Source organism: Microtus pennsylvanicus, chromosome 14 (assembly GCF_037038515.1).
Source record: "Microtus pennsylvanicus isolate mMicPen1 chromosome 14, mMicPen1.hap1, whole genome shotgun sequence".
NCBI lineage: Eukaryota > Metazoa > Chordata > Mammalia > Rodentia > Cricetidae > Microtus > Microtus pennsylvanicus.
Window position 1 is genome coordinate 30,203,252 of NC_134592.1, and position 21,905 is coordinate 30,225,156.

Sequence of the window (21,905 nt, forward strand, 5' to 3'; positions counted from 1 at the left end):
CCCGTGTTCGGTCCCTGGCAAGCACATCAGGAGGCTCACAAGTACCTGTTAGTCCAGCTCCAGAGGGATCCAAATCCCCTAACCTCTGCACATATCATACAAAGACATACACACACAATTAAAAATAATAAAAATAAATATTAAAAAGTTTTGGCCTAAATAAATGAAGCGAGTACTCTCAAAACCAGTAATGGATGGAGTTCTTTAACCTCTCTAGGCCTTCGCCTCCTCATCTGAGACTTGGGCGTATTCAGGCTTACCTGGGAGGGCAGCTATGGCAATTACTCCCAACGCCTCCTGCCCTGGGCATGCCCTCTCCCCGGGCAGACACCACTCGAGGCAGCTGAGTAATTAGAGCAATGTTTACTGAGCGATACAGGACTGAGTACTAGGAAGGGTTTACAAGGATGCAAATGCACCCCCACCGCCTGGCCACCACCCCTCAACACCCAGAGCCTACAGTACTTAGGAATTACAAGGGCTGTACCCGGAGGGTGGATGTCCTTAACAACAGACCATAGCGTATTTGTACTGTGTCAATCGAGTGATTATAGAAATCCATATATATATTGCTCGTATAAAATCTTTTTTTTTGTAAAAAATATTAAAAAAAAAGAAAGTATAAAAAAAAGGTGTGCAGTTGGAAGCCCCGCCAGGACAGCCAGTCTGTAAACATTCATCGACTGTGTGCTTTGGGAGGGCGCCCGCGCCTCAGTGCCACAGCAAACTCCAGCAGGGCCATCACAGCCCCGCCCGCAGTGCACCCCTTTCCACCGGGCTTGGGCAGGGCTGGGGAGGGTGGATTGCAGTCCACGCTGAGTTCCATCCTTGGCCACACCGTGTGTTGGGACGCATGGCTTTTCTCGGCTGCTCGGTAGTCCTTTGGGTGGGGGGTCTCGGCAGAGAGGCCAGAGGAGCGCCTGAGGAGGCTACCTAGCTGGGCATCTCTCTGGCTGAGGTGCCCTTCAAGCTGGGCCTTGGAGTGGGACAGCCCCTACCTGCGGGTCAACTTTGGTCTCGTCGCTTGGTCCCTCTGGTTTCTTCAGTCTGCTCTTGCTCTCGCGTGGCTGGGCTGAGTTTCAGAAAGGAGCCGGCTGGAGGCCAGTTATGCCAAGCCTCATGGTGGAGTTTATCATGCGCCCAGGGGGAGACCTCCATCACCTCTTCTCCTTCTGCCGTCCCCCCTCCCCATCCTGTGATGCCTCCTCCAAGCCTTCAGTCACTTTTTGTCCAGCTGCTCCAGCAGTGGGTTGCCTTCGGACTCAGGTGTCCTGACGCTGTCTGTGCGCACGATGCAGGTGGGGCGGTGGCGGTTGAGCATCAGGATAAGCTGTTGCCGCTCCAGCTTCAGTTCCTCTATCTGGGTCTTCAGCTCGGCGTTCATGAGCTCCAGCCGCTCTGACTCCTGTGCAGACAGAGACACACTGTCAGTGGCTGCTGCCAGCCTGCTCCCTAGGAGTACCCAGACACTCTGGCCGGCACCTGTCCTTCTGGCATGGTTTTCTGCCTGCCAGTCCCATGGAAGCGTCTGGGGGTAAATGACCTTTTGCGGGCAGTGCCCTGTCGCGCGGTAATGTCCTCTGCCACATCAGGTCCAGACATGTAGGGAATAGTCCAACTCAGAGCCCTTCTTGCTCCCTTCCCTCTAGCTGCTCCAGCCTCATGGCCCCCTTGCTCTCGACTAGAAAACATACCCAAATGCTCCCTGCAACAAGATCTTTGCACCAAAAAAAGGTGTGTGTGTGGGGGGGGGGGGAAGCCAGGTGACACTGGAGCAGGTCCGTGAAGGGTAGTCCAAGGTAGCCCACAGGGGGCAGCACAAAATCAAGAAGAGCTTTGCTACGTGGCAATATCTGATGGGATAGTCTTGATGTTGGGATTGATAAACCCAGTGTGGGCCTTTCCTCCTCCATCGTGTGCCTCCCGGCCAGTAGCTTGCAATTACTTAAAACTTTCCCCTCTTCCCTCAGGATCCCCCAGAATCTAGGAGTCTCGCCCACAGAGAGACAATCGACAAGCAACCTGCTGGACCCCAAATGAGGTTTCAAACTGGTCTCAGATGAGACTTCCTACACACTCCCAGCCCTGGGGAGAGGAAGGGATGCTGAGGGTGTGATGGGGTGTGGGTGTGGGCTTGTGTGTTCAGAGTGGGGAGAGGTGACAAGCATGTCTGGTCTAGGCCTGGGGCTCACACAGTAGGACCATTGCACAGTAGGACCAAAGAGCACAGCAATGGGCCTTCCTGCTTTTCAGTTACAGCCCGTAACTGCAAGTTCTCCTCACGTGTGAACGAAGGCGCCTCAGGCCAGCGAGTTCTCCATGGAAACGACCTTGTCCCCAGGTGCGGAGAAGGGTTTGGCTCTCCTGGCTGAGGCTGCTTCACTGGCAGGCAGGGGATGGAGAATAAAGATCTGTGGTTGTGACACACAAGGTAGCCCTCCCAAGGACATTCCGGCTCAAAACGCCAACGGTACGGATGCTGAGTGGCCTGTGTTAGTCACAGAGCAAGCTGGGTGACCAGTGCTTCTGCCCAGTGGGGTGCAGTTGGGGCAGCCTCCCTCTGAGACCCTGGGCCTTCCGTGGAGTCCCCACACCTCCAGTGAGGGGGGCATCTTCCCTGCACTGCCAGGTCGGGATTGTTCCTCATGTACATCTCTGAGGTGGCTGCACGGGCTCCCAGAGAGCTCAGAACAGCCGAGGAAGGCAGCCATTAGGATCACACCCCCAAAGCGACAGTTTCAAAAAAGAGAAAAGAAATGCTAAGGGGGACCCCCCCCCCAAAAAAAAAACAAAAAGTGTCTATGGTGGCTTTTATTGGGACAGGCTAAGGCAAGACTGGAATGCAGGCCTGGTCCACACTTCTCAGAACTCAGAGATGGCTAGTGTTTCTGCCATCCTCCCCACCTCCTCCAACCCAAACTGCTAGCACAATCTTCAGATTGTCCTCAGCCGTTGTATTGAGAAGCCTCAGGGCCATCTACCTACCTCTGAGGATATGCCTAGGCCTGTCCTGGCAATAAACACTTTGGGGAATCCAAAGCCTGTGAACTGTTCCTCCTATGGTTCCTGAGGGGTGTCCACTCAGCACATAGCAAGGCCCCCCAAAGTGACCAGCCATTCTGAGTGCAGGAGACCAACAGGCATTACTAACAGCAGGGTGAGCAGCTGCCTCCAGATAGTTGAGGGGGCAGGGAAGGGCATCTGGGTAAGAACCCTCAGGCAAGAGGAGTGACAGGAGCAAGCTGCCACATGGGAAGAGATAACCAGGGACCACTGCACTCAGCTCTCTAGGACACAGTCGGGTTCACAGTGGAGAGGGCGGAGAAGGCAGAGCCAGAGGGCAGCTATGCAAACCCCGCAGGCTTAGACTCAGTCTTAAGCAAGTTATCTTGTCCGTCGAGAGGTGATGATCCCCGGGATTAGGAGAGTTCCTACAGAGAAAGCACTGTGGAAACCAAAGGGCTCGAGGGGCATCAGGGAGTCTCCCTTTAACCTCTGGGCAGGAAGATAAAGATGCTTCAGGGTCAGCTCAGCAAGTTTTGAGGAACGCCTGGGTTTAGATAACAGAGGAGGCAGGGCAGAGGGGAACAGCCGCGTGGACACTAGATTGGAGCCTGAGAGGGGAGCTGGGCTGGAGGGTGCCAAATGGGGCCTGGAAGGAGTTTGGCCTTGGTTACAGTGTGCCTGAAGTTCACGCTGGACATGGCTAACTCAATATAGCAGCATAGGCTTGTATTTCAAGCCCTCAGAAGTTGGAGGCAGGAAGTTAGGAGTTCAAGGCCAGTCTGGGATACTCAGTAAGCTTGAAGCCAGCCGGGTCTACGTGAGAGCCTGTCCTTGTGTTCCAAACCCAAAACAGTTAAAAAGCAAACAAACAAAAACCTAATGGAAGAATACGTCATAGCACTCAAGACCACATAGATCTACAGTCTCCGAACCAACAACAGTGGAGATTCAATCCCTGCTGTGGATATCTGTGTCACAAAAACAGGTGAGGTTTAGGGCAACTTGTCCTGGCTGTCACAGCACCACTAACCTCTTCTTTTTCATTGTGGTTTTTGAGACAGGGTTTCTCTGTGTAGCCCTGGCTGTCCTGGAGCTTGCTTTGTAGACCAGGCTGGCCTTGAACTCAGAGATTCTCTGCCTTCTGAGTGCTGGGATTAACGGCATATGCATCACATCCAGCCCTGACTTTATATTTTAAAATGTCCTAGGGGACATAAAAGCGAGTTTCATCAACTTTTCTAAGGGCTGGGAAGCAGCTTGTGTCTGGGCTAAACGCTGGCTGTTTGCTAGCTATGCTAGCTACTGTGAAGAACTCTTCCCATGGGAGGCCACCCACTCATCCCTCAGAAACCTGCCAGCAGAGGGGGCCCTTCTCATCCTTCCAGGGTCAATGTGACCACCAGGAGGAAAAGCACCTAGGGAGAGCACAGAGTATCTTGGGAATGTAAAATGGTCTCCTTGCCTCCAGGGCCGGAGGACCTTGTGCTGGGTATAGTGGCACAGCAGCAGCCAGCACCATAGCAGAGAGACACCTTAGGCTGCAGACGGAGACTTTGGGGTAGGCCCAGGGTCTGTGGGGTGTGAACTGACCCATCAGGCCTGTGCCCGCCCAAATTCAGGCCTTGGCTGATCTAAAGAGGCAAACCCTCTCAGAGGTTGTCTCTTTGGTGCACGTCAGTGTCCAGAGGTCAGGGTAGGGGTGAGGGTTAAAAGCTACGTTCCGCGAGCCACTCGGGTCTGCAGGCATGGCCAGCACAGTGGCCACATCGAGACTTCTCCTCCAAGGCCTCAGATGGCGAGGAAGAGGGACCGGGCCAGAGCCCATGTGGTGTTGCTCTCCAGATCTAAGCTCACAGAGTTTCCTCCATCATAGCAGCCACATCTCTTCCTGGGACAACACAATAGTATTTCATCTGCCCCAACCCAGCGGACTCCTCTGATAGGCTGGCGCCTTTCTCCTCCTGCATCCTGTGGTGGTTCCCCATGACCATGGTTAGTATCATGTAATGGGGACACTCATGAGACGGGAAGAAGGTGTCTTAATAATGGGGGCAGGACAAGAGGGATACACCGGTCTATTTCAGACGAGCCAATATGTAGGATATCTTTAAAAATGAGGCTTTGGGTCTGCCTGTCCCAACTTCCTTCCACATGGGAAGCTAACCTCCAGCTACACTGATAACGTCCTTTTTAATTCTCTGAACACACCCTTAAATAGCAGCACCTGCTTTCGTACATGCTGCTTCTGATGCCCCCTTCAAACCCACATTCTTCATTCTTACTTCCTTCCCCATTTGTTTTGTTTTGTTTTGTTTTGTTTTTATTTTTAGAGATGGAATTTCTCTGTGTAATAGTCCTAGCTGTCCTGGAGCTAGCTCTTGTAGACCAGGCTGGTCTCGAACTCACAGAGATCCATCTGCCTTTGCCTCCCGAGTGCTGGAATTAAAGGCACTCACCACCACCGCCCAGCCTTGCCTTCCTCTATTTTGTCTCACCAATGGAATAGCTCTCTCAGTCCATTCTCAGCACTGGAAGTCCCCACAGCACTCTGGGCTCCTGAAACAACATTCCTCACTAGCTACCGCTCCTCATTTGCCATATGCTACCCACTGAGAACGGGGCCCATGGACCCATGGTACAGGGGCCCTTGGTTATCACCTGCTAGACAGAAAGATGAGTCTCTGCCCTCAACCTGCTAGCAGTGTGGCCTTGGGCAAACGACTCGATCTCTCTGAACTACAGACCAATTTCTAGAGTGGAAATAATTAATGTTACCTTATGAAAAATGTTGTGACCATGTGAAATGTCTGGCGCACAGTAGGTGCTTGACAAGTTCACCTGGCGACAACTATCTAGGCACACAGTAGGTGCTTAGCAAGTGTTAGTAGGCTGAAAAGCCGTCCATCTGGCGCTGGCTAGCTAGTGTGCTGCTGTGTCACTGAGAGTCTCTGGTGTAAAACATCTTGTCCACTGTCTGAAAAGCTCTAAGTAGCTGGAGTTGCGTGGGCAGCTTCTCCTAAGAAGCCTGGCTGCACCTCCTGGCTCTGTCCATCGGGTACTAGATAGACGGACATAAAACACCCAACTGCCTCCTCTTTAAGGCCTGTATCTTCAAACCCGCTGACTGATGCCCTCACTTTAAGACCTCCCAGCAGTAGGCGATTCAGTCATGTTGATTGGCACTGCCCTGCCCAGGGTGCCCACAGCTAGGGAGAGGTCTGTACATGGCCCACACTGTTCATACCTGGGACCCCAGAAGAGCTCTCTGCAAGACTGAGATGGGACCACAAACCCCAGTGTTGGAAAACATCAGGCCAATCCAGCCTTACCTCTTCATAGCAAGAAGGACGATGTTCACTCTTGCTCTGCCCCCCCCCCCCTAACAGCAAGCCTCGCACACCCATGGAGCCTGAGAACCAGAACCAGAGGTTTGGAGGCTAGTAGCGGGCTTTGGCATCAGTCCGACCCTTCAGTGGCTGAGAGAGCTGGGTGGGTCACCACCTTCATTGTGCCTTCCTCGCCTGCAGAAAGCGAACCACGAAGCTCCCTATCTTCATGGCTACTCTGCCAACAAAATGAGATCACAGTGCCTGGCTTTGCAAACGTTCATGACTACGGCTCATCGTTATGGTGACTCGCAGAAGAAAAATGCCTGCCGGTTAAGTTAGCATATAGCATTGCTATTACCAGTAATGGAGGTGGAGCATGGCTGACCGCCGGGGCAATGCCTGGGGACTGCCTATCCAGCTTTCCACTCTCTTCAGGGCCACCATTTTTGGAGACAAAGGCAGCAGGGGCTGAGACACAGGACCCAGGGGAAGAAAGAGCAAGCACCCTGCTAGGCATATCACAAGTAAAAAGGCAGCTGATAGCGGGAGGGAGCCTGACCTCACATTCAGATCAGACCTCTGGTCCCTGGAGGCAGCAACAGAGTTCAGAGGTCATCTTCAGTGGGACTAAGTGCTGGACAGGTGGGGATGCATGGTGGATGAGACGTTACAATAAGTGGAGTTTTTCCTAGTAGCCAGCCCAGGAGCTAAGTCCACTGCCCACAGACATGACATTGCCCCAACATCCTACTTCATTAGCATGTACCCTAACACCATGGTAGCCACGGGGACCAAAATGGATACTGCCAGGTTTGGGCCACTGGGTCAATCAGTACCCAGGATCTAAGCTCAGTGTGTGTGTGGGGAAAACATGGATCTTTCTTCCTTCTCTGTGTTGCCGTGTCTGATGATGCACCCGACTACCGAGCGCATTGGCCCCTGCAAAGGCCAAGGTGCCTCCCCTCCACCATCACCCTGCTCACCCTTTGCAGAAACTCCGTGCGTTCCTTCTTTTTGTTCCGGCATCTGGCTGCTGCCACTTTGTTCTTCTCTCGGCGCCTTTTCCTTCGCTCTTCTTCCTCGTCTAGCTGTGAGGGCACAGAGCCACGGATTAGACACCACGGGTGGCCCTGGGCACAGCTTCCCACCTGACACATGGACAGACAGGGGGACAGATCCCCCGTTTGCACCCACATCTCAGCAAACACCTCTGTCTCCTGGTCATAGGAGGATACTTCTCGGAGCAGGTGGGGAGCCTGGGGAGGAGCCAGTGTTCCCCCACCCCAAGGGCAGGGCTACCTGGCTTAGCCAGAGTTTCTGAGGCAGGCAGCTCCCCACAAGGGAGTGGGGCAACCCGTTCTGCCTGGCACAAGCCCTCTGGGTGTGATTTTTTTCCAGGCCAGCAGCTCCCAGGCACTTCCTTTAAAAACACCTTGGGCAGAGACCAGGTTCCCATTCTGTACCCACCCCTCCCAGACGATCTTCACCCCACCTCTTCGGCTGGGATTTCAAACTCTCACCATCCATTTCTGCCAACATGGCTCCTTTTCTTGGTCCCCCAAACTTTTACTCTATTTCCCCAGGCTGTCACAGTGACTCTGTCCCCTCACCTGACTGGAATTCTCTTCCTCTTTTTTATAGTCCTCTCCTAAGACTCCAGCTGGGAGACAGCTGGGAGGTACCAGGACACATCCCAGAGTCCCCTGAGATTACAAGCTAGCCTGTCTCCCTGGAAGGAATTCAGGAGCATAAAGGAAGGTCCCTAACTCAGGAGCAGCAAAACCTCACCCCTTACCCTCCCTGACTGGCAGTTGCTAAGGTTTCGCTGTCAGTATGAACAGGAGCTACCTCTTGTCTACTTTGGCAAATGCTCCCAACACAAACATCACAAGATCAAGTGACTGCTACTGTCCCGATTTGCAGACAGTAAGTTTGAGACTTAAAAGGCCACTTTATCAAAGGCCACAGGAGAGCCAGATCTTGAACTTTTGGATGGATTACACCAGTTTCAACCTTTAAAAAAGAAGAAGAGAAGAAGAAGGAAGAGGAGGAGGAGGAGGAAGAGGAGACGGAGGAGGAGGAGGAGGAGGAGAAGAAGAAGAAGAAGAAGAAGAAGAAGAAGAAGAAGAAGAAGAAGAAGAAGAAGAAGAAGAAGAAGAAGAACCACCACCAGAGGCTTCTGTAGCCAAGGTTGTTCTCCAGCTCACTACGTAACCAAAGATGACCTTGAATTTATAACCGGCCTGAGTGCTAAGATTATAGCTGTAGGCCATCACAAATCAATTTATTAGATGCTGGGGATTGCGTGCTAGGCAAACACTCTGTCAATCAAGCCACATTCCTTCGGGGGTATTCTGTTGGGGTGCCTTGTGCTGTCCTTGCCAACCAGGGAGATCTGGAGGCCTCAGAGGGCCAGCTGGACTGGGGACAGCTCCAAGTCAGAGGCCACAAGCTATGGTGTTGCTCTGGGCTTGCCAATTCTGTCACTTCTTGAGTGGGATAAGGTTAGGGGTGACTCTGGCAATGCACAGCCTGTGACAAGGCCTCAGCCCAAAGGGGCATCAGCCAGGAAAATAAGTGTCCTCTCTGCATGCCCTTCTGGCACCGTCAAGAGCACGAGGAGAGGACCAGGCCAACGCGCTGGCCCAGGAAACAGACCCTGGCAGGGTGGCTTCCTTCCTCCTTCATCACCACATTAAGGCTCCCCTCTAAGCCATACTGCCCTCCCCCAGCAGGCTGCTGGAGCGGTGCCCTCATGGATGCCACCACACCCGACACCTCCCAGGCCCCTGGCCTCCTTTGAAACTGAACCAGAAGTGACAGCTCCTCTGGCTGACCTGCGTCTAAGGTACAGAAACCTGGCTCAAATTGATTCCGCCCAACCTCAGCCTCACCCCAGAGCGGGCCGAGGTAACTGTGACATCAGGCAAAGGGAAGGAACTGGAGGAAGTGGCTGGCAAGCAATCTCCCCTCTGCCAAGAGGTTTTGCCCACAAACTGCCATGGTGATGGGTGCAGCCTGCTCCTGCCGGGCTCCAGGGTTTCAAGCCTTCCCCTAAGCAGCCTGAGGAGACGTAGTCTCATCCCCGGAACCTGGATTCCCACCCCCCGACCCCTGCACAAGGCCTTGGACCAGAGTTGGGAGCGGCATTTTCAGGGGCTGTGGCTGCAGCTTTAACAGGTCACCTGGGTCAGTTTGACCCCAGAGCAGTGGACCATTCTGTCCACCCTCTGAGCCAATCAATCCCTCCTGTCAATCCTTTTGACTCTGGAGGCCACACCCTCCTCCAGCTGGTCAGACCATCTACCCTAACTAAGGGGACTTTCCTTTCTTACTTGGTAAACTCCTTCTCATCCTTCAAGAGTAAATGTCACCTCCTTTAGGAAGGCCCCTTAGATGCCCCTCATGCAACCCCTGTGCCACTACAGAATTCCACTCTATGCCAGTGAAGGTGACCGCTTGCCATCCCTTCTTTTCTGGAGAATGGGTACCTAAGCAGGCACTCGGTCAGTGACGATGGGCTCAGCTGAGTGAATGGAATACTGAGTGTAGAGAATGGACGGATTCTATCTATAGACTTCGAGGGTTGAGTTGACATCCATGGGATGCCTCTGCCTGTCTGCACGGGGTTGGGAGGGTGGTACCTGTCTCCTCCAAAATCACAGTGGCGGGAAGCAAGATCTAGATGACCGGGCACGAATCTGTAGAAGTCCTGTGTAGTCCTGGCATGGATCAGGGTGTGAATTTAGGTCTAGAGCCCCCATTCTGCAGCTCCGACTGCATACACCCAGGCTGCCTCTCCACCCACCCTGAGCCACCTTTCCCATTTACTTACCACATCTTCCCTATCAGGATGGGGATACATTCCTCTGCCCCCCAACTGCTGCTTTGGAGCTGCCTAGGGGTGATATGGCTAGCAAGGCCCTTCCAGAAACAGGGCAGGGGCTCACGGGGCCTCTGCCTTCTCCATCCCCACAGTCACTGGGCTCCTCAACTGTCTGTGGCCCTCACTAGACAGAGACTACTCTCCCTCCCCTCCCTAATGCCTCCTGAGTTCTCCAAAGCATCTGACAGAATATTCTCACCACACACAGTGCAGCCATCTAAAACCAGAACCCCAAATTGGGAAGGGGGTGTGTGGGGCAGAGCTCTTACAGCTGGACGAACCTGGGTGTCGGAGGTAGCTTATAGCAAAAGGCATCTAGAGAATAGTGCAATGGAGTTGGGAGCTGGTGAGTCCACCCTTTCCAGCCATCACCCTGAGCTCTGTCTGTGGTCCCCCAAATTCCCAGAAGCCCCAGGGGCGAAGAAGTCTGCAAGATCAGTCAGAGTTGTTTCTGCACTGTATTCTTCGTTGAAGGGAAAGATGCTTCAGGGACCAGCGACCTGAAAGGTCCCTCCTCACCCCGTTCCATCTCTATTCTCAAGTCCCTGTCGAGGGACAGGGAAGCCGCAGATGCTGACCACAGCTGATGCATGGGACAAGGTAAGAATGGATGGCTGTCAGGAGCTGAGCTGTGTTGTGATTTGAAGATTCTGAAGGCTGCACACAGAGATGCACGGAGTCACCAATTCCCAGCATTGCCAGAGGCAGGAAGGTCAGGCAGTTGAAGTATACAGGAATAAAGAGAGATCTGAGGGAAACGCTCAGCTCCAGGAGGGAGTCACGGGGACAAGGGGAAAGTGTGGGCCACGATGGGTGAGCAATACCCAAGGCACACACTGGGTCCCCTCACCCTGAGGCCCCTGTAAGTACAAGGTATACCAGGGAGAGGTATATCCTTCAATGTCTTATCTAGGCCCTGAGAGACGATTCCAGGAAGAAACAGATACACGCAGAAGGAAGAGACAAAGATGGGCGAAGAGAGGTGGGGCTTGTGGAGACAAATGGGAGACACAGACAGACAAAGGCAAACAGCAGCACACAGGCAGGAAAAAAAAAAGCCATCTTGGTCCTCTTGATCCCACCCAGTAGGGCCTGACTATGCAGCTTGTCTTTGGGGTTCCCGATGGACCCACGGAGCTTGAGACTTTTTCCTTTGACGTGGAGTGAGTCTGAGGTTTCTACCGCTTGCTACTGAAAGACACCTGGGACATTAGGTTCCCCCTCCCATCATCAGGGGCGCCTGGTGATACAGGAAGAGCAGGAGGTGGTCCCAGTGATCTTAGGAAGAACTACCCAGCAGTAAAGTCTAGAACCAGCCACAGCAGAGTGCAGAGCACAGATGCAGAGGGCCCTTAGACAGCAGCTATGAAAACAAGCAAATGGTGCCAGCACTGGGAAGACTGGCGTCTAAAATCCTCCCCCCTAGCTCCTGCTATACCATTATGCTACATGGACATGGTATTAAACTGACTCCGAAGTGCATCTCTCAGCCCTCATCAGAGAAGCTTCTACGTGTAGTAGACAATGATTACCAGAGACCTACAACTGATCAACACGCCGAGAATGAGCGAGCCTGGAGCCCTTGGTCCTAAATGGGACAGCTACTTCCTCCCTCCCCTCCCAAAGCACAGAGAGCACTGCGGTAGAGAGACTGCAGCGTGTGTGAGCGCCAGAGGCGGCAAATGACTACAGCTGTTTTCGGGACACGTGTGGGCAGCTGAGTTCTGTAGGAACTCAGAGCAGGCATGACAGCACGCACAAAACCTCGGCAAGCTCAAGACAGACAAGATCCCAGCATGGAGAAGGGAAGTAGACATGAAGGTCTACCTGAGCCGCTCAGAAAGTAGAGGACAGGCAGTGTTCTTCAAGGATGCAGCCCTTGAGAGTCCACCCTTACTTCAGAAGATAGCCCTATGCCCACACACATTTTGGCGGCCCGTGGGTCACTCAGGTGGTAAACAAGAAACACATGAAGCTGGGAGGGGATCGTTGTGGGGAGGTGAGAGGGGAACTGAGTGGAGGGAATGAGGGTTAGCATGATCAAAACACCCTGTATGCATGTATGAAATACTACCCTCTCCCCAAACATTTAAAAATGCTCTAATAATTAGCTAAAGAATATTCCCTCTCCCTGCTGGTGCCTCCCGTTGGCCAAGCTCAAAGCAAGGGATGCTGGGTAATGGTACTTTGCTAAGATAGGCCACAGAGGCACGCAGCAGGCAAGATACATTACACATGGATCTGCCGGATGAGGGAAAATATCCCAAACACGGCTTTCTGTAACCCCATAAAAGCCCACTTGTCAGAGCTGTCAGTCAGGACACAATGACAGGGATTGGGGTCACCCCCAAAGTTAGCTTTTCTGGGCAATTGTCATCAGGCACTGTGGGGTTCCAGCACCCTGAGACTCAGAGTGAAGGTCTAGGGACAACTGTCTGCTTAGCGGCTTCCTTCCTGAACCCCACCCCAGACCTTCGGGACTGGAATTTGTCTGTAATCTGATTCCCCAGGGGACTTGTGTGCCCTGGAGTTGGCTCAGGAGGGCATCATGAGCCCCCGGTTGTTCTCGCTACAAATGCATTTCTCCTGCGGTTATGTTCTTTCTGTAAATACCACCATCTACCTGATGGTTCCGCCAGAAACAAGCCTGAAACCACCTGAATCCAACAAGCCCCCTCACAACAGCCCATTTCACATCCTGCAAGGATCCCACTTGCAAACCGACCAGACTGCATCACCATCCAGCTCTCGCTGCTGAGCCTTGTGACGTGTGATGGCCCCCAGGGGCTCTCCTGGCTACAATGTCAGTCATCTCCTGTTTTCAGTCCTCCACAGCCTCCATCACTTCCGGCACAAACCCTTGTAGGTTGGGCAGGGCCCAGTGGGAGAAGATCCAGCCCTGACTGCTTCTTCTACAGCCTGGATTTTCGTTACCCTCAACTCGAGCTACAGGGCCTCCCGTGTCATCATCAGAAGGCCAAGTCCTTCCCATCCCTGGGCTCTACACATGCCGTCCCCTCTCCTGGGACTCCTTGTTCTAGATTCCACGGCCACCTCAAGGGAAGGTGCCTTTCTTTTCATCACCCCGCCCTCCACACACACACATACACACACACACACACCACATCTATTTCTTTCCAGGGCTTTTCACGAATCGCATTTTACAGGTAGACATTTGCCTACTGCTTTTCAGTTTCCCCTGAGGTTATTAACCTATTTATAGTTCATCTATCTACATAAATACCTTAGCCTGTCTCTACTGCTGTCACCCAGCCACTAGAGCTGAGTATGGCAAGGTGGGGGGAGGGCCTCCAATGGCTATTTATTAATTAAATCAAGAATGTTTACTTTTCTATCTTGTTAGGCATCTAACACAGACCTCTCTTGGCTCCCCACCCCCTTTTACAGATAAGGCCCAGGACTTGTAACAGCTCAGGGTTCTAACCCAAGTCTTTCAGCCCCCAGGGCCCAAGCACTCCTGCCTTTGTGAAAGGTCACATGGTCTATATGTATTCCACAGGCATCTAACACCCCCACCCCACCCCTGCTGCCCCCCACCCCAAGCCTCTTCATCTAAGCCCTCCATGGGAACACATATCCACCACAGAAGTTCTGGTCCAGATAGCAAGGTTCATTTTGCTTTTTTCCTCTTTGGGTCTTTTTAAATTGAAAAAATATTGACTACACAATGAGCTCCAGGAACAAGTAGTGGCTGCTACCTAGCTAATGGAGGGACTTCTGTTCTCCTCAGCTTAGTCTTCACCTTGGGTCATGTTCCTCGGGACACAGAACTTTGTCTCTGCAGCTGCAGGAGTTCACACGAGACTGATATGTGACACCTGACATTTCAAAGGTAGTTTCAAAATTATGTCTCTTGAAGGCTGGGGATATGACTCAGCTGACAGTGTTTGTCTACTGTGCAGAAGGCCCTGGACCCCACTGTCAGCCCTGCCTAAACTGGGCGTGGTTGGCGTGCACCTGTGAGGTGGAGGCAGGAGGATCAGAAGTTCTTAAGTCAACACTGGCTACATTATCTAGGTCAAGGCCAGCTTGGGCTACACAAAACTCTGTCTCGGGAGGAAAAAAAAAATTCTTTTGTGAGACCACCAAGCGAGAACAAGAAAGAAAAATGACAAATTTAACCCAAGGTATAGGAAATACAGAAACTCTCTGTCATGAGGTCACAGGGACAAAGCAATAAAGGAAGACAAGCAGGCAGGTAGACAGCGAAAAGCAGAAACCAACAGTATTGTTAGAGAGGAGATCTGAAGGGCCCGGAACCAAAGCGAGCGCAGAGAGAGCCAGGCATGGGTGTGGGTGACGGCATAGTCTGTGCTGTTCTCCATGGTCTGGGTCCTAAGCCATGCTGTTGGCAAGGCTGTGGACCCTTCTCTGAGGCCCCATTCCTCAGTTCACACGGATGGCACAGGGTGGCTTCTGCAGGACACAGCCACAGCCCAGAGCCTGGCGCATAGGAATGGCTCTGCAAATGTCCTTCTCTGCACACAGCAAAGCAACTAGCACTCCAATTGTCCAGAGGCACAGTGAGAGGGGAGAGAGCCGGGAAAGGTGATACAGCCTTACAGCATCCAGTCGCAGCTCTGGGCTTAAAGCCCCTATCCAGGCCCACAAGAGCCCCCACAATGATATGAAGAAGCCACATTTCAACACCAGGGACCCGTGAGCACCCTGAGAAGTAAACACCCAAATGCCAAACATACCAGACATTCCCCCACATAAACAGGCTGTGATGAGCCAGGGGTTCCCTCGGCCCCCCCATCAACAAAGTAGGGCAGCTCAGAGGTGAAATCTTGGCCACCGCCACTCCTGCAGGGATGAGGAAACCCCAGGCTCTGTCCCCCTGCAGCCTTCAGGGGCTACGCCTCTGGCCGGCTCTCCAAACCATCTGCCCTTGGCCTCTCTGCTTCCCCAGCCAAGCCTTCTGATGCAAGCGGCCAAGGGCTGAAGGTCTGCTCCTTCTGGGCACGGCTTTGCGAGCAAATTCACACAAATGGCACTCAAAGGTCAGGGCGGCAACCCCAAGCCACGGTCCAGAATGAGGCCGGTTAATGAATGGTTAATAAAGGAGGAGGGCTATCTGGATAGGACCGTGTCTGCAGAGGAGACACCCAGGTTAACACCAGCAAAGCAGTCTCAATAGTGTCCAGTCTTCCAAGTTTTCAGGACCAGCTGAAAATATGAATTTTTAAAAGACCTCTCGATTCTTAACATTGCCAACTAGTTCCATTTTGAAGTGAACACCGCTTGAGCCTAAAAAAAAAAAAAGCAAAAGAACAAAAAAAAAACCAAAACCCCCCACATCTGTTGTACTGCCTCCTGGCTCGCTTTTGACTCCAATGGAGTCTGCCATCAGAAGTCTGGGGTCTCGTCATCCCTATCAATGTCCTACTGAGACCCTGAGCCAACCACTCTCTGAACCATCTCAACAGTTTACAGAAACAATAGTTCCCAGTTCTCTCTGACCTGTAGGTACATCTGCAAGGGAAGCTGGGGGGGCCTTGTTTTCTTGTTTTACCAGTGAACAAACTGCAGTTTGGGAAGGTAAAGATCAGCCCATAGCTCCACAGGCAGGGCAACTACTAAACTCTGTGATGGCAGGCTGCCTCCTGCGGCTGCCTGGTCTAGACCCTCCTTTCCGCTGACTTCCCTGGGTTCTGTCCTCCTGCGGCTGCCTGGTCTAGACCCTCCTTTCCGCTGACTTCCCTGGGTTCTGTCCTCCTGCGGCTGCCTGGTCTAGACCCTCCTTTCCGCTGACTTCCCTGGGTTCTGTCCTCCTGCGGCTGCCTGGTCTAGACCCTCCTTTCCGCTGACTTCCCTGGGTTCTGTCCTCCTGCGGCTGCCTGGTCTAGACCCTCCTTTCCGCTGACTTCCCTGGGTTCTGTCCTCCTGCGGCTGCCTGGTCTAGACCCTCCTTTCCGCTGACTTCCCTGGGTTCTGTCCTCCTGCGGCTGACTGGTCTAGACCCTCCTTTCCGCTGACTTCCCTGGGTTCTGTCCTCCTGGCAGGGATGGTTACAGAGCAGGGAGGAAGAGTGAAGTACAGGAAGGACAATAATATTCTCCTAACCCCTTTGAAGAAGTTTTTGTATGCACAGACTAAATGGCAAACACCAGGACCCATCCCTAGATTCTACAGATAGGAAACTGAGGCTGGTTCCAGGTTTACACTTGAGGGCAGGAACTGGGTCCCAGAGGACAAGTTCAAAGGACACTTGGGGATGTGAGGGTGATCTGACTGCAACATCTGTCACCCCATTGATTTCCAGGGTTGGTCTGGAGATCCAGCTGCCTAGGCAGGTGTCCTCTTCCTCCCTCACTGGTCCATGTGCGTCCCTCCCGAAGCTGCACTCAGTTGAAGAGGACGACCTTCCCCAAATAGAGGAGGTCCCGTCTTCCGTCAAGGGTATGTGAGTAGCTGCGCTCCCCCGCTAGAACCTCCAAACAAGCTCTCAAAGGACACTTGGGTTCATCCTCTTAGGCCACTAACTGTCGGTGTCACCTCTATTCTTGAATTCTCTCCATCTTGGTCCAGGTCACTGGCACCACCGCAGGTACCACGGCATCCACTCCTGTGGTTTCACAGCCTCCTGGACACGACTACTAACCAGATCTTTATGTCCACACCCACATACCCAACTGACGCCTGGACACTCACTGTGACACGCTTCGGCCCCCAAAGATGATATCCCCTACTGTCTCCTTCCTCTCTGTTCTCCACCCTGGCTGGCATCACGACACACTCGTTCCCCAGAGCTACAAGCTCTGGCCTACTCTGTCCTAGCTTCCTCATTATCTTCAAGTTTGACCTATCTAGACACCCAGTTCCGTGCCCTACACCAGGAATGTCCCAGCTTCTACAGTTGTGACATGGCACCGTCATCTACAAATGGATTGTGCAGCAGTCAGAGCTAACCTGAGATGCACGTGGCCCATGCAACATAGATTGGACATGCCCACCCTGCACGGTTTTCAGATTTGGCTTCTGTCTTCCATCTCTACCACCGCTTTCCCGAACCCTACTTCCCAGCTGGAACACCACAATGGCCTCCCTGGAGGACTCCTGGTCCTGCTGTAACTATCCTCCGTCCTCCCAGCCACTAACTCCTTCCGAAATGCAAGCATAACCACTGGCGGCCCTTTGATGGCGGTAGTGGCTTTTCTTGCTCTAAATGCCTAGCTGCTTATTAAATCACACAAGGTTCCTGTGCCCTAGCCACACCTGCCTGTGATCTCCCCTGCTGCCTGTACCAATTCTACCACTCTGTGTTCCCTTAGCGCCCGGTGCTAATCCACCTGAGACTCCCCTGGCCTGCATATCTCTACACCATTCTGCTCTCAGCTCACTTTTCAGGTCTCCTGTACACTTAGTGGGAATACCACCTCCATCAGCAAGTCCTCCTTGACTGTAAGCCCTCAAGCCGAGAACCATCCCTCTGAGCTCCCATCCAACTCCGAGCTTCTTGTTTGGTACCCTCTGCTACTGTCCCCATCCCGGTGGGAGTTCCATGAAAAGAAAGCCTGTATCATGTTGGCTTTTTGTGTGCCCAGAAGATGGCTAAACATTTGCTAAGAGGAAAGGAGGCTCCATCTAGACAAGGACTTGGGTCTTTATTTCCCTTTATGGTGCTGGGGACTAGATCTATGGCTCCAGTATTAGAACCTAAGATTTCAGATCCTGGTCCAGTGTTTTGCTACTGCACTCTGCTGCCTGAAGAGCCAGCATGTAACCATGGCAACTGCAAGCACCAGGCCCTGTTCCCTGGAGGCCACTTGATAAATGCTGGAAGAAGGCTTCATGAGAGCACTGATGGAAGCACCAGCTCCCCTGCCACAGTGATTCCTCAGCTCCTAGACACAGCAGGTGGACGAGCGCTCCCCGTACCTGCCGGCAATGGTAGGGAGAAATGGGGCTGGAAACTAAACCCCAGCCTGAGGTTCCGGAACAGACAAGACCCTAAGATGCTATAGCTCTGTGCATCCGTGAGGCAAAAGCTCACAGAGGTGAGTGAGCATGCCCAGGTCCCTGGATCAGAATCTGGCAGGCCTGGCAGAAAGCCACTGTCTTCCAGGAAGAGGCACGGATACCATTTTTACTAACTGGTAGTCTTTTATGAATTGCTACACTCGTGCCTCAGGCTCACCAACTTCTGTCTCCTCTCCCCACCACCCTCACCAAGAAGTGATGCTTGTCTCTGACTTTGGCCTTCCACCCACCTAGTCCACAGGGGGAAAAAAATCTTCTGGGTCAAGAGAACCTATAAAACAAAAGGCTGCTAGGCGTGGGCTGCTTTACAGCACATGTCGGGAAAGGGCCATTTTCACAGAAAGCCATGCAGAACAGCCTGTTTCCGAGGCTAAGAAAAGACAGCATTGTGTTTGGAACAAAGCCTCCAAAACCAGGCTGAGCAGGGTAACACCCATTCGCTGACAACCGGGCTAGAGAAAGAGCAAACAGCGCTACTAGGAATGAGAACGGAAGAGACACCGGAACAACCACCCTGGCCCAGGCAGGGATCAGTTCTAATCAAGAAGAAGAGAGACAACAACAGCCAAGAGGGAACTGTTCCGAGAGCGAAGACTTTTATTGAAATTTATCTGTTTCAGGCTTGGTCCACACCTACAGATTAGTGGGCTCTGGTTTCCCAATGCTAGGCCATCAATCTTTTTTCTTGTCCAGCTGTCTAGTCAAAAGACGATAAAGGCCTCTCAATATCCCCCAAAAGGCAGGCACAAAGCAGAAAACAAACGGCAGGGGAAAACCTATTTTCTCCTCAAAAAGCTAATAACCTGCTGAAAGTGATTTTTTGGCATGTGCCCACGCACAGGGCAGAGGCTGACACTGGCTGTCTTCCTCAATAGCTCCCCACCTTAGCTATGCTATTTTATTTTATTTTTGAGACAGAGCCTCTCACCAAACCTGAAACTTGCCATTTTACTAGACTGGCTGACCACTGAGGTTCTTCTGGTCTCTGGCTCCTCAGCAGCAGGATCGCAGGTGTGTATCACCACGCCTGGCTTTCACATAGGTGCCAGGAATCTAACTCAGGTCCTCACGCTTATACAGCAAGCACTTTGATTGACTGAACTATCTCCCCAGTTCCGAAATGGCTTCTCTAACAGCGCCGTGTGTTGTGAAATGCCTGGAAGACGCTGGTCAATGAACGAGATTCCTGCTCCTGTGCACGGAGTCCACCAACAGTTAGAGAGAGGTTCAGCCGCTGCACAGCGTATTTATGAGCGGGGCTGCTCTGGAAGCTCCCGTTGGCCCAAGTGGCCCTTTTCAAGTGCCAAGCCGTTAAAGCCTTTGGAAGTCATTTGTCTTTCACTGTGAAGGTGAAAAACAAGGTCCTGAGCTTAATTATTCCCCACCAAGGCAGTTCCATTTCATCTGTATGCAGGCCGTGCAGCCGAACCACTGGGTTCAGCCAATTTCTCTCGGGCGCAAGCAACAGATAACTGACATCACTCAGCAGAATGGCCGCCTCTCCGTCGAGGGAACTGGATGCTGGGCAATAAAAACCCTGCACTCGGGACAAGGTCAAGTAAGGTCACAGCCGGGGATGCCTGGCTTAGAGGATGGAAGGAAGGCTTCTCCACTAAGATGAAAGCTCAGATGGGTGGGGAAGAGCTTGGCCATGCTAAGGCAGATGGAGTATGGCAGACAGCTGTGGCTGGGCAGGGGGAGGATGGAGTGATGCCCTACCTAGTCCTTAAGCCGGACCAGTTAAGAACTCAAGGGCAGTCACAGCAAATGCAGGCTCCCCGGGCATGGGAACAGCTTATCTGATTGTCCCTTCCTATAACAACAAAGGAGCCAGCTTAATAAATTGGGTGAAGTCCCTCAGGGCATGGGCACTGCTGAAGTCAGGCCAGAGATCTCAAGACATGGAAATAAGGGGTTAGGATGCTGACTCAGACCAAGCACTGGTTGAACAGATCCAGGTTCCATGTGCTTTAATAAACAGCCAAGGGCAGGCAGATCCACGCAAGAAGCTGGAGAGAAGTTGGAAGGAAAATGTGGTTTTAGATCCTTGTCAGTCATTCTCAGACAGGAGCTTGCCAGGCAGGGCTGGAAGACCCAATGACCTCACAGCTTCCAAATTCCCAGAGGGCTTCACACATAAAGGACCCCACCCTCCACAGAGTCAGCTTGGGCAAAACCCAAGATGACACTTCTAGCATACTCCTGGCTGCCACGCCATCGGCTTGGGGGACCCACAGTGAAGAACATCAGTACAGTCGGGCGGTGGCGGCACACGCCTTTAATCCCAGCACTCAGGAGGCAGAGGCAGGCAGATCTCTGTGAGTTCGAGGCCAGCCTGGTCTATAAGAGCTAGTACCAGGACAAGAACCAAAAGCCACAGAGAAACTCTGTCTCGAAAATAAAAAAAAAAAAAAAAAAAAAAACAGTACAAACCAGTGGGTTCCAGGCTGGTTTTAGCAACGAAAGCCTTTTGTCCATTTGATACCGCAAAAGTTAAATCTAGAAAACGACAGAATTCCATTCAAAGTCCTATAACTGCATCAATACTTAGAATCACTTAATGGGAATGACGGGGTGTGCTTTGATAGATGAAAAATTTAAGCTCAGAATTAGCTGGGACGGTTGCACGGTTCACAAAGTCTCAGCATCCAAACTTACCCAGAACCATAGGTCAGGCAACTGGCAGCTAGGTAAATGAGTAGGTGAGTAGTCAGAAAATGATGCCCTGGCTGTCCTCAGTTAAAGTCAGGTCACAGGAAGGCCCCTGATCTGAAATCTATGCAAAACAGGTCATCTGGGCACCAGGAGCTATTATAGCAGGTGACTAAGAGATATGAGATCTGTAGACAGATCTGTAGGCAGATCTCACACCAAAAGACAACTTTCTTTTAAATAGAAGAAAGTCATGTTAACAAGTTTGCTGATGGCCTGGTCTTACTGAGTCTCCATTCCCTAACAATAAATGGTCCTCCCACGGTCCTCCCACGAGGAGGCTGGAGCAGGTGAGAGCTGACCTCTGCAAAAGCAGCTTGCTGACTACGAAGGGCGGTATTCAGGTAGGCCTCCTGCCCTAAACACAGACAGTGGCCGCTGTCTACTGTGCTGAAGGTTTCAACCAATAGACACAGGTTATCGCCGCCTGCCAGCCACACGCAGATTGAGTTGGGGATCCAGACGTGTAGCCAGAGTTAATGTCGCTCCGGTATACCCTATTTCCTAGAGTTCTGCGCGAGCTCCTTCCCATGCTATTCGCTCCCAGATGGGCTTAGCGACAGAAAGAAAGTAGAGAAAGCCGACCCTCACCAGTTTCTGGATTTTGCACAGCTGTTGGCACCAAAGGGGGATTTGTTTGATTGTTTTTTAGATTTATTTATTCTACTTTTATGTGTACGGATGTGGTGCCTGCATTCCAACATCTGCACTGTGTGTGTGCCTGTCGGATCTCCTGGGGATACAGGAGGCCGTGAGCCACTGTGTGGATGCTGGGAACTAAACTTGGGTCCTCTGCAGGACAGCAAGTGCTCTTAACCGTTTAGCTCTCCCCAGCACCAAAGAGGGATTTAATATCCATAGATGCAAATTCTGGAACACTGCTGCATGCTGGGAGAACTGTTATATTGAACCTCCTCAGACCCCTGTGAGGCAGATACCATGCTCTCCAATTTATAAGTTTTTTTTTT

The 21,905-nt window shown here is 52.3% G+C and overlaps 1 protein-coding gene across 4 annotated transcripts in view; it reads right to left on the reverse strand.

Annotated features, from left to right (window-relative positions):
- Positions 1–348: 348 nt before the first annotated feature.
- Jdp2 (Jun dimerization protein 2) overlaps positions 349–21,905 on the reverse strand; it is a 44,231-nt gene continuing 22,674 nt past the window's right edge. Inside the window, exons 3-4 of one of the 4 annotated variants that reach the window (XM_075947630.1) lie at positions 7,319–7,423; positions 349–1,405 (exon numbers count right to left, since the gene is read on the reverse strand). In XM_075947630.1, coding sequence (XP_075803745.1) covers positions 1,220–1,405; positions 7,319–7,423 — 291 coding nt within the window. In that variant the 3' untranslated portion in view covers positions 349–1,219. Of the gene's footprint in view, positions 1,406–1,432; positions 4,211–7,318; positions 7,424–21,905 lie in introns of those variants that run through there. The other 3 variants (XM_075947632.1, XM_075947634.1, XM_075947631.1) reach the window with 3 other exon arrangements.